Source organism: Danio rerio, chromosome 21 (assembly GCF_052040795.2).
Source record: "Danio rerio strain M-AB ecotype USA chromosome 21, GRCz13ab, whole genome shotgun sequence".
Classification (NCBI taxonomy): domain Eukaryota; kingdom Metazoa; phylum Chordata; class Actinopteri; order Cypriniformes; family Danionidae; genus Danio; species Danio rerio.
Window position 1 is genome coordinate 20,579,768 of NC_141041.1, and position 13,727 is coordinate 20,593,494.

The 13,727-nt window shown below is 34.1% G+C and overlaps 1 protein-coding gene across 3 annotated transcripts; it reads left to right on the forward strand.

Annotated features, from left to right (window-relative positions):
* Positions 1-96: 96 nt before the first annotated feature.
* hpse (heparanase) lies at positions 97-13,437 on the forward strand. 3 transcript variants are annotated; one of them, NM_001045005.2, is given in 12 exon segments: positions 97-500; positions 569-711; positions 2,637-2,765; positions 4,234-4,407; positions 5,421-5,592; positions 5,694-5,741; positions 5,819-5,912; positions 6,025-6,131; positions 6,626-6,740; positions 7,368-7,492; positions 8,578-8,730; positions 13,012-13,171. In NM_001045005.2, coding segments are annotated over 12 exon segments (1,641 nt in total). In that variant the 5' UTR covers positions 97-279.
* Positions 13,438-13,727: the final 290 nt, after the last annotated feature.

Here is a 13,727-nt window from a genome sequence, read left to right on the forward strand (position 1 = left end):
CCATAAAGATTTTACAACCAAAGGTGGAGCAGACTTACAAACAACCTCTTTTATTATGAGTTCCAACCAATCAGCGCGCGTATGCAGATTAAGGAACCGTCCCGAAGCTACGCCCATCAACCGCTGCCGTGGGATGTTTTACAAAATAGAGTCATACACCAATTCCTTTTTCATCAGTCTATCTAGAAATGAGGAAGTATCTCAGCGTTGTCAAATTCGCCTGGGTGTTTCTGATGAAACTGCAGCAGTAAATGAGGAGTACACCGGCAGTCTGAACAGATGAAGTCCGCAGCCACAGCGCTTTCCACAATATTCGCTCTTCTTTTGTTTGACCCGGTTTACCTCGAGGCTAAAACAGTGATTTCTGTGGATGATGTTGGTCAGTTCGTACGTGTGGATGTGGATTTGTCCCATGTTGCCCGACGGGTGGATGAAAGGTTTCTTTCCGTGGCTATTGATGCGAGTTTATTAACCGAGGAGAAGTTTATGAACCTACTGAAGTAAGTACTTTTAAAGCTTTGAGTGACGAAGCATTGAAATAAATAAATTACATTCTGTTTTATTGCAGTTCACCAAAGTTAAGAACCCTCGCCAAAGCTTTGACCCCAGCCTTTCTGAGATTTGGAGGCACCAAACAAGATTTTCTAAAATTCAGTCCACGCGGAAGATATTATTTACAAGGCAGAGAAAACGGCAGCAGCGCTTTTCAAGGTACTTTTTTTCTTATCATCAAAACATGACTTGTAAACCACATCCTCTGGCTGAGTAAGCTGTCTGTGTTGTGCTCTGTGCTGTCATCTGACTTTACCGGCATGATTCCAGTTTTTCTTTAATGGAGGAACAGTAAACTTATTCACACGACCATTCTGGACATTCCTTGCATACTACAGTGCCCCTGCATAACCTGTTGCATCTGCCGTTGATGGATTTGCTTATGCTTAAAGGGATAGTTCACCCAAAACTGAAAATAAACTTGCAATGTACAGTGCTTACCCCTAGGGGTTCCAAACTAGTTTCTTTATTCTGTTGATCACAAAAACAGATATTTTAAAGCAAGATTCACTGTAAAAGAGATTCACTGATATGAAGTAAGAAAATGTGTATATCTATGTAGGTATCTTTTTCTATTTTTAACCGGAACCTGCTGCTAAAACCAGTAGCATCCATAGTAAGAAAAACAAATACCAAGTCAATGGTTATAAACCTGTTTTTAATCTGTATATTAATGGGAAATGGAATGGGATGAATTTAGAAAAAACAAATTGTATGCCGTGAATCCATTTGTAAATAATTACTATTTTGAAAATAGACATGACCAGGTTGTACATACAAGATGTGGAATAACACAGTACATAGCTACAAACATACTGACACCCCATAATGAAAGAAGGAGAAAAAAATAAAGAATAAATAAATAAAATTAATTAGGAAATTAGAGATAAACTTTAACTTTGAATATAGTAGCCTCTGAGCATTCAATGTAGGATAGAAAAGGCTGCCAAACCTCATAAAACGTTTTGTAGAGCCTCGGATGATGTATTTAAGATGCTCAAGTTTAAGATGTGATAACACTTCTAATATCCAGTGTTTGTGGTATGGTGAGTTTGCTTTTTTCACCAGAGAAGAATCGGGCATTTGGCTAATAATGAAGAGAAGGCAACGATTTCTACATGATTAGCTGATAGGTGCATTTGTTCCGGCACTTCACCAAAAATGTAATTCTAAGGATTAGGATCCATATCTTTTTTACATATATATGAATATGATCTAAAGATGTTGATTCAAAATTTATCTAATCTAGGGCATGCTCCGATCATATAACCCAGATCTGCCGGCTCCAAACCACATCGGGGCAAGATTAATCTGATCAGTAAATGATAACTTTTGTTCAACTATCCCTTTAAGCCTTCACTTTTCTAAAAATTCACTCGGGACACTAATAGTTTTAAAACATAAAAAACCTAATACTCCTAAAATATTTTAGAGAGATTTAATGAAAAGTATTGTATTTAGATGCTTTACTGTTTTACTTCAATGTGTATTTGTTTGAGTGTAATTGTAATGTTATTTTTATTTATTGTTTTTATATAATTTACTATTTTTACAACAGGTTTTTCTTGTATCTTAATGGTGTGCATGTGTATTTTATTCATATTTTTCATTTTATTCATATTAAAGCATAAAGTAATAAGCATAAATTAATTCCGGTTAAAGCAGGAATGGGTCTTCAGGCTGTTGAGCTTATTTCAAGGTTCTGCATGTTAACCCTAAGGCTATGTTCTTTCTGTATTGTCAAGTTAAGCCTGAATTAAAAAAAATAAATGATAAACTTTTCTGTGAATGGATTGGTGTAAAATAATCATACATTTTCTATATAATGTCATGTATCAATTGCATTTAATATTATGGCTTTCTTGACTTTCTGTTAAATAAAAAATTATCAATTCAATTTAACAAAAGACAGAAAATGGCCCTATAAAATATTGTTTTAATTTCCTCATTTCATGAATGTTTGTATGTATTTAATTATTAATACTTTTTTCATGCATTTATATTTATGTATGCTTTTTATTTATTTATCAATGCTTTTAATGTTTTATTCATTCAGTCAGTCACATCTAATATTATTTCATCAGGAAATGTATGTAAGAGACTTGAATTGCCTCCACTGCTGGAAAACCGGTTAAAGCAGGAATGGGTCCAACAGTCAAAGTCTTTACTTCTGGAGGAACTGGACGGAAAATACCACAACACCAAATTCTCTGGTCAGTTTAATTCTGTTCCACTTCTGTTTGGGAGTTTTTTATGAGTGAGTAAGCGAAACATTGTTCTGTTACAGGAATAGAAATTCATGCCAGATCAAGTCCTGCTGACACATAACTTGATTTATTTGCAGTTTGGAAAAATTGGGAATTTAATTAGAACATTTTGCAGGTCTGACAAAGTGTGGAATAAATAAAGCAGATTTTTTCTCACGTAATTGTTCGTAGTTTTTATAGAAAATTAAAAATGTCTAAATAAAAATAAATCTGTGATAATGTAGCCTAGCTATGGCAGTGCAGGTCAGACATACTTGAAGCCAATAACATTCTCAAGTTTAAAGGAGTTTTTATGGGTTTAGTTTATCCAGATATGAAAATACTGTCATAATTTTTTTCACCTCTTTGTTGTTCCAAACCCATAATTAAAGTAAATCTTATGAACACAATAAGAGTTTTTTATGACATCTGAGGGATTTCAGTTCTTTATAATAAATAAAATTTAGAAAATATTTTATTTATTTGAATAAACTTAGGGTAAATAAATTATGACAGAAATTTCAATTTTGGTAAACTAATCCTTTAATTTGTTTATTTAAAAAATGCATTATTTTAATATAAGACTGTTAAATATTTTATTCCTAATTGTTTGCTAAACAGTGTTCATGAGTATGCTTTAACAAACAGCCAATGATGATTTTAGCCAGATAATTTATACCTAAATATCCCTTTTTCCCAGACTCGTGGTTATTTTTTACATGACAAAAATAAATAACATGCCGTTTAATCACTGCAGTTTTAATAAAATGCTGTACTTTGAAGCTGACAGTTTTTCTGTTGAGTTGTATGAGCGTGTATAGCTACAATTTGCCAATATAATAGTGTAATATACATAGAGATTCTGACTCAAGATGCAACATACAGTATTTGTTATTATTAGCTTATGCTTAAAAACATTTATTATATCATTTTAAATAACAAAATCCCTATTCTGTTTTGGCATATTCATTTGTAAATGAAATAAAGCTTATTATTGAGTGCTATAGATTGAAAAATTATCTGATACTTATGGTAAAAGTCACTGTACTATCACGAAATACTCACTGATTTAAATCACAATCTGAATTTCATCTTACAGTTAAGGCCATTTGAGTATTGCAGAACGAAAAGTTTTGTCTCAAAGTATAGGAATTTATGGAAACCCTAAAATAAAAAAGATAATAGAAGATGGGAAAAAATTAACAGCAGTTCTAAATAAATCTATTTCTAAGGTCACTTGGTATCACTTTGGGAATTGCTCTTCAGTATTTTGGCTTTTAGCAGTGAAATTTACAGTATTAAATCTATGTTGAGCTGCATTGATACAATCTACATTGTAAAAAGTGCTACAGAAATAAGGATGAATTGAACTAATAAATTTGCCATTTTTGTTTGCAAAGAAAATAAAAAGTCTCATGTCTGTCTTTTTTCACAGAAGATTCTGTGGACCTGCTGTACTCTTTTGCAAACTGCTCTGGTTTGGAGCTCATCTTTGGGTTGAATGCTTTGCTGCGAACAAGCAGAAACTGTTGGGACAGTGGGAATGCAAAACTGCTGCTCAAATACTGTGAGTCCAGGCAGTATATGATGTCCTGGGAGCTGGGCAATGGTAGGATTGGAAAAGACTTGTTTAGATTATTATTTTTTTAGCTTGTGCATGTGCTGATGTCCCCGTTTTGAATTATGATGAGATTATTAGTTTATTATTTGCGTCCACAATAAAAGCCAGACTTACTAACAGCCTGCATCAACAAAAACCCAATGTTTTATATGTGCAGTGAAACATAAAGGCATAAACACAGACATTTTGACATTGTTCAACGTAATGTGTATTTATTGGAATTTCACTTTCAAATGCAAATTTTACGAAAGGAGAATATTTAAATGAATTTAAATTATTTATTATGGTTTACTTGAATAGGTTTACTGGTATTTGTGCCATTATTTATTTCATTGTTATTTAATTTAATATTAAACTTTTTAAATTAGGGTCTTGTTCTATTAGTTTTATTCTGTCCCATATTACATTTAAATTCTTCCCACCATATACTGTTCATTCTGTTTTAATTTGATAATTGAGTATTGGTAATTATTTACTTTTTGTATTTATTTTATTTTATTTACTTAATTTTATTGACTTAGTATTTATTTTTATTATTTATCTTTTTGAACACTGTGATACAACATTAAACAAACTTAAGCTATGCTTACTCTGCTTTTTTGTTTATTGCATTAGTCATTATGGAAATGATCTGTCTGGGTCATTTGTTTTTTTGTACTATTTTATTTAATCAGTTTATTTTAATTAATCCTTTTAAACATATTTATTTACATAGTTTTGTTTATTATTTATTTTTTATTATTTATTTGAATGCTGCAATACAACATTAAACAAACTTAAGCTACGTTTACTCTGCCTTTTTGTTTATTGCATTAGTCATTACAGAAATTATCTGTCTGCATCATTTGTTTTTATTATTATTTTATTATTATTATTATTTATTCAGTTTATTTTATTTAGAAATCCTTTCTAAAACTATACACTTTCATCTGCGTTTATATGTCATTGCAGTTTCTCTATTTTGACCAGTTTATTTAACACAGTCCTTCATCTCATGTTAGAACCCAACAGTTATGAGAAGAAAGCAGGGGTCAGAGTGGATGGATTTCAACTTGGTCGGGATTTCATGCATTTGCATCAAATCCTTCAGGAATCCACAATCTACAACTCAACAGGACTTTATGGACCAGATGTTAGTCAACCAAAAGATCACCGCAAGGATTTGTTAACTGGGTAAACACTTATTATAACAATATTTTAAAAGTCACACCTTGCCTTACTAATGCATTTGTCGAGTTGAAAGTTAATTTGAATAAATATTTATTCACTTACAGATTTTTGGAGACTGGAGGAAAGGTCATTAATGCATGCACTTGGCATCAGTAAGTTATGATTTTCTTTTCATGCAAATTTTATTTTTATAATTCATTAAGTTGATCATGTTTTTCCTCTTGAACAGCTATTATGTTAACGGTCGAGACACATCTTTAGAGGATTTTCTTGACCCTGAAGTGCTCGATTCTCTGGCAACAAAAATTAATGAGGTCCTCGAGGTACTGGAGTAATTCTGCATAATGTATTAAAACTGAAGCTCTCCTGTGACATTCAGCAAAGAGAGACATATGAGACAAAAGAAGTGAATTAACTGGTAAACTGTGCTCTCAGATGGTTGAAGCTGTTTCCCCGGGGAAGAAGGTTTGGCTGGGAGAGACCAGTTCAGCATATGGTGGAGGTGCCGTTGGTCTCTCTGACACATTTGTGGCGGGTTTCATGTGAGGATGTTTATTCATCTCATACCAATTAAGATGAATGTTTGCAAGATTGTGAGGAAAAGGATAACTATGAAATATAGAAATCAAATAAATAAATGACAGTTCTGGTGTAATCACATAAGTTACCATCTGTTCTAATGCAAAATCCATTTATTTTTAAGGAATGCTAATTTAGCGTGGATTTAACAGTTTGAATATTAACACGCTTCTGTTAACATTGGTCCAGTCATTTTAATATGCTGATTTGATTCTTATGAAGCGTTTCATTATTTATTGCCATTTTCCCAATACATGTTTTCAGAGGTTTTTGATGAATATAAAATGTATACAAAGCTTTTCTAGCAATATTTTACTGTCACTTTAAATAAATTCATCCTTTTTGAATAAAACCTCAAATCTAAAAAATCTATAAACATCATCTCCCCATATATATTTATTATTAATATTTGGTGTAATAATTTTAATAAGTGTATTATTGTTTTTATTTATTAAAGGTGGCTGGACAAACTGGGGCTTGCTGCTAAGCTTGGTTTGAATGTTGTTATCAGACAGGTTTTAATTGGTGCTGGCACATACCATTTAGTGGATGATAACCTCGATCCTCTTCCAGTAAGTGTGAATCACTCAGTATATGTTTATTAGTCCAGACTTTTATTTTATTCATTTGTGTTTTAATTAATTTTTATTTTTGATAAAGAAATCGTCAATGGGGTCTTAAAATCTCTTAAATTTCAAAAAAACATAATTTTAGGCCTTAAAATATCTATTGAAATATTGTTTTGTAAGTCTTAAATCGTTTTAAAAAGGTCTTGGTTTTTCTTTATGTAAAGCTGCCCAGTCAATCCAACACACATCCAATCACTTACAAATCTCTTTTAACAAATCTCGATTTATAACTGATATCATCAGTCTGCTGTTATGCATATATTTAGTTTAAGTTATGTTGAAAAAAAAAACAGTATGTATACAACTAGGGTCTGCTTGTTTTGGGACATTATTTAAAATATGTGGCTAAGAAATAAACAATTAGAATTAGTGTTTTGATGTGGCAAGTAAAAATTATCCTTAGCATTTAGCGCTATATACGTCTGAAATTTCGTTCTTAATGGTCTTAAAAAGTATAAAATTTGACTTTGTGAAACCTGCAGAGACCATTAATTTTAAAATTATTAATTTTTATTATTTTTTTTTTAATATATATGTTTTGCTTTTCATAACATTACATTCCTAAATCAGGATTACTGGCTGTCGTTGCTCTTCAAAAGGCTTGTTGGTCAAGAGGTCTTAAAAGCAGACGTTACTGTCAATTCAGGACTAAAGAAACCAATACGGGTTTACCTTCACTGCACAAACAAAAAGAGGTACTTTTATTGTCTTGTTCACAATTATTTTATAATATTTTGTTTTATTTATAAGATATTTTATTTAAGATATTTAACAAAACAGTACAATACCAATAATAATAAAAAAGCACAGAATAATTGACCCCCCCTCACAAAAAAGAAAAAAGGAGGGGTTGTTTTTTTAGGTTATGTATATATACCAGGGCTGCAAGGGTTCAATCTACTCGCGGTTGGGTATGCATCACAGTTTTACGGTCACCGTTTTGCTGTATGTCTATAACTTGCCATACTGAAACACACAAAAACTCCACACACACAGCTACACGTGAGGAAACGAGATGTCACCAACAGATTTAAATACTGAGAAGTGACTGAACAGGTCTTCACATGCGCAGTGCACGTAAAACGTAATCAGAAGCATACAAAAGCAGAACTTTTTTGCTTTGTTGCAGTTGTTTTTATCACCAAACCAATATTAGTAAAGCATATTCTGAATCACAGAATGATCACAGGGTGCACCAAACCATGGTAGGACAACCGTACAGAGAACCATTGCATTCCTAAAATATATAACAACATATGTAGCATGAACACATGATGAATATATATGTTTGAAATAAAGATGAAGATTTACAGACTTAAAATGCTAAATTTTAAAAATGCTAAAGTCTTAAAATTCTCATGTGGTTTCAACTTTTTTCTTTGAAGTTTCAAGACGTACAGTAGTTGTTCCATTTGAATGACATAAAGCAACTTGTTCAACCATCTATTATAACAGGGAGCCTTCCAATTTCCAATTAGGTAAGATCATCTTTTTAGCTGTAATCATGCCAACCATCAGGGCTTGCTGTAGGGTTAATGGAAAGATGTCCATTATAGTAGAATATACAAAAATAGCCAAATTGTAGTCAGGTCAAAATCAAATCTTAATGTGCCAAAGTTCCTCCTGCCACACCACATCTGTCACATTTAGGAGATACAGAGCAGAGGGAAATATTTTACTTAATCTGGTTTTAGAGAAATGAAGGCTCACAATTATTTTAAACCGAATGAAACAAAGCCTAACTTATTTTTGACATGGCATTTGTTTTTTTCTTTTCCAGTACACAATACAAAGAAGGAGCTGTGACCTTATTTGCCTTAAACCTGAACAAAAATGAAGCCACGATTAATCTTCCAGCTCATTTGACCAACGGCTCCATTGAAGCGTTTGTGCTGCAGTCAGATGAGGCTGGCGAACAAGGCCTTTATTCCAGGTAACGGCTCATAATCTCCAATGTGAGGAATGTTGTCCTGAAAATCTGTTTCCTAGCACAGTACAATCCTCTATTCAGGTGTCACATGCTTTAATGCACTTACAGGGATAGTCAAACCAAAAAGTGAAAAATCATTTATTCATCCTACACTTGTTCAAAAGCTATTTGAGATTCTTTCTTCTGTTAAACTCAAAAGCAGATATTTTGGAGAATGTTGGAAACCAGCAGCCATTGACATCCAAAGTAGGAACAAAAATATGTACGTCAATGGCTGTTGCTTTACAACATTCTTCAAAATATCTACTTTTATATTCAACAAAAGAAAGAAACTCAAACAGGTTTGGGACACGTGTGGGATGAGTAACTATGACAGAATTTTGATAGAATTATTATCCCTTAGTACACTTTATGACCTCATATTATTAAAAGACTACACATAATAGTGTTTTTCTATTCATTTTAATGGGTCATTTCTAATTTGTCAGTTGAAACCCTTTAGTGTCATGTTTAATTAGCAGATTTCTTGCTTAAATTATAAACATAAAGGCTGAAAAACAAGTTATACCCAATCTGTCACATTCCTTCTGTTACATTGTTTATAGATTTCAAATTTATTAACAAGTAAAGGTCTTTTAGTATCCTTAAAATTATTTTAGGCATATTAATGGGTCAAATCAGATGAATGTTTATTTATAATGCGCTTTTTAATAACAAGTGCTTACCAAAGTGCTGTACGCACAATTAAATAAAGCAAATTAATTGGTGAGATTTGGATGGTATACACAAGAAAGAGAACAGTTTCAAATGTTTGTTTAAAGATTCAATAAACTGTTGCCTTTAAAAAAAAACATCTAAGGATAATTTAATATGATGATGATGATCATGATGTAGCCTTTATTTGTCACTTACACTTTTACATGTAACAAAATTGGACCCACCCGACCAAACACAAACATCACACATTTCAGGGGAAGACAGATCAGACGAGAGGTAGCTTTTAGAAAAAAGAAATAAAATACATTACAGGAGGCATAAAAAAGTTCTGTCAGACTGTCCTTGAAAAAGCAACCAGCACATAAGCATATAAACACATAAACACATAGACATAACATCGCAACAGGGGATGTCTGATAAAGGCGGCAGTCATCTGGTCTGCAACCAATGGCTCTGGTCACAGACCTGCCTACTCACCAGTGTTGCCAGATTGGCCCGTTTTGAATTTGATTTTTAAGGGTAAAAATGGCATAGGGGGGGTTGACAAAATTCGGGTGGTTTTGCAACGTATTTTTTAAATGCAACTTGTTTAACAAAACATAACTGTGCTCCTGCTCCATGCAGTTAGTAAAGACCAGTGCATAGCGCAAACCATGTGGACCCTCCTGCAAGAGATGAAGGAAAGTTGAATCAAAATGTGACTCCCTGGACAATTCTGATTCCACTTTGCATGCACATGCATCATGCAGTGCCTGCAGTTAAACTCACAGAGGTTTATCATGACACTTTTTTTCAAAAAATTTTTGACCGCAAGAACAAACATAGAATTCTGACTCCATCTTAACATTAACAAGCAGCGCCTAATTATGTTCAAAAGAATTTAAAATGGCAAATGGGACAAATTTATATCCCATTTCCAAAGTAAAACATTCTCTAGGTATTGTAATCTACACAACAATAAGTGCAGTGTGTGGGTGAAAAGGGACAGTGTTTTGATTTGATCCGTTAATGTTGTGGTTTTGTGACTGCTGGTGTTGGTTGCTCTATGGTTAAAATTATGTCAGTTAAAGTAACAAGATTAATTTTGATTGAAATAAAAATTAATCTAATATTTTCGTGTGTTTGGGTGGGTTGTGGACCTCTTTGGGCTGGAAAAAGTCAGCTATATATGGCAACACTACTACCCACACCGGTGGGTGAAAGCACACAATGTTGTAGGATTCAGGGTGTGGGTGCTGGATATGTGATAGATGGGTGGGAGAAGTGGCGCATCGTGTGTCTGGCTGCTCTGTCCCTGGAGAATATGGAAGATATCTATCTAATCGGAACTTTGATAACAGGGTTTCTGCTGATGGGTTTATGTGGTTCACTGGGGTATCGACGATTGATAAAAACAGTCAGTGCGGCTCAAAACCCCACAAAGCTTGCTGGCTGGATTGAAACGCTAGTGAGCAGGGTCATTACAAACCAAACTGTGGCCTGGATCGCAAATTGGAAAACATTGGGGTGAAACTAGCGGCTTTGCAACAACATTTGGTCAGACCTGTGACGGACAATAAATATCTGTGAAATTGGCAGACATTGACCCAAATTTTAAAAACTTTTCTTTTCGGCTTCAATGTGGCTCTCCTGACAGACGGACTCGTTGGAGACAAACAACTTCCACCGGATAGCAAGAGAAGGAGACTCTCTGAAATTCCCTGTTCCAAGGATACCTGTTGAGACTCTACAGGCCTACACACATACACAGCTACAGATAGACAATCACCACCTAACCCCGCACCCCTTTGTGTGCTTTCACCCACCAGTGTGCGTAGGCGGGTCTGTGACCAGCGCTCTCTAGTGGCAGGTCCTAGCCGCCCTGCCGCCCTCATTGGACTATATCCACATTCCCTGTTGCGATGTCATGTCTATGTGTTTATGTGCTGGTTGCGATCTCACAATGCCCTACTTCAAGGACAGTCTGAGGGACTTTTTTCACCTCTCTCTTCCCAAATGTATCTTTTTTTTTTCTCTTTCTAAAAGATACCTCATCTGACCTGTAAAAGTGTAGTGTGACAAAAAAAAGGCTGCTTCATCATTATCATCATCATCATCATCATCATTCCTTCCAAATAATTGTATTGAGTATTCAGGAATGCAATGTAAACATAGCTTAAACTCTTAATCCCAACTGAATGCACAGGTTTTATGCACATTTAAAAGTTGTCTGTAGATGTGAATTCAGTTGAGATTAATATCTTTTAGTTAGAAAACTGGAAATGTAACACATTTGTCAAACGAATTGCTTAATTGTTTGTTTGATTAATTTATTTCCATTCAGTCACCTTTGTTTTTTTTTTTTTTTTTTTACCTAAATAAATGAAACTACAGCAGTTTCAATGAGAATAGTAACTTTTATTAATAATTTGCAGCAGTTTACCACAAAATAACAATTCAGTTCTATTAAACAATGAGAATAGTAAGCTTTATTAATAATTTACCCTAATTTTCCACAAATTAACAATTCAGTTTTATTAAACATGGGATGGAAACAATAATTTATTTGCAAATTATTTGTCATTTTTTTAAATTTGCAACTTTGTATGTAAACCTTGCTAGAAATTGGTTACAATATATTCACTATTCCATTATTTATTCATATAGACCATTTGAATGTGGTGTGGTTTATTAATAAACTAATTTGGAGAGGATCACATGCTTATTAATGAACATGGCTGGTACCTCATCAGCTCTGTATATTGCACCAATCAGGTTAAAACTGACTCACAATAAATAATCAGAGTTTTCCACTCCAGTCATCTTCGTCTGGAAGAATCCTCTCTTCCACCCTACTCCTCCCCTTCTCCTGAGGGGAAGTGGTTAGCTCAGCCCAGTGGTTAACACTGTTGCCTAATGGCAAGAACGCCACTGTTTCGACCCCTCACCGAGCCAGTCAGTGTTTCTGTGGGGAGTTTGCATGTTCTCCCTGTGCTCATGTGGGTTTTTCCTGGGTTTCCCAATTTCCTCCCATAGTACAAAGACATACACCATTAGTAAATTGACTACTTCAAAGTAGCATGTTAAGGCAAACTCAGCTAGTTAAATCTCAGCACATTCACAAGCAGGGGAGTTCTCGAAACCTACCTGAGCTTACACGCCCCTCTCGCCCTTCAAACGGGAAGGAGCCCCGGGCTTGAGGATATTATGAGCTCAGGACTCTCTCCTGGGACAGCATGCTAAACATGCTTTATTATTATTAAGCATCAGCTAAGTGTGAACTCTTGAAGTGATGTCATTGGCTCATGAACCTCTCCTGCTTGTTGTCAAACTATTTCATAGCTGTAACAAAAGGCAATTCGATTATAACTCAGTGTTAAACCAGTTATCGTAACATTATCAATATGTGGCTGTTTTTAGATTCTCCGAAGCTATAGAAAATAAAAATGTAAAACAGGAAATACGTTGGGACCATTGTTTTTGTTGACATCTCTCGAAATGGTCCATATTTAATCCCCAAATACTCCTTATCAACTATCATAGTAAGAACCTCAAGGGTGTTAAATCACTCATTTTATCTGTCTCCAGGTCAGTTCGTCTGAATGGAGAGCTGTTGAAGATGGTGGATGATCGAACTCTTCCTCCGCTGACAGGACGTGAGCTGCCGTCTGATGAACCCATCAAGCTGCCCGCCTTCTCATTTGCATTCTACGTTCTGATTAATGCACAAGCTGCAGTATGCAAATGAGCTCTTACAAAAGACTGCTTTCACCGGAGCATCAGGGAGTAAATATTTTGGCTGTAAGATTATTTAATGTGAGGGAACACTTAAAACTTGAATCAAATGAATACGTCTATTAATATGAAATCAACTTTTTTATTATTTATAAAAAATTATATTTATTATTCTAAATATCAAGAATAACCTCTGAAGAACGTGTTTAATACTTCATGCACAACACTGGTGGATATAATCCATTTTATATCTGTTTAAATAAACAGATTTAAAACAAAGTTCTCGTTAGTCTGAACTTTTATTTCTTCTTCTTTTTTTTGGACGTTTCCAAGTGATTCATTATTATTATCAGTGCAGGCCGGCTGTAGCAATCAAGCCGTTTGATTCTCAGCCATTTTCTAGCTGTGTGATTCGCATCTGTGTGTTCAAGTGCTGCATTCAGCTACATTTAGACATTTAAGCTCAGACATAAGAGGTCTACATTTAAGTGCACTTTCTACTTTCTTTGCACTTACTTTGAAAGTATATGGCGGAGCGCTCAAACATCTGGGGTGCTTGATTTGTGAAC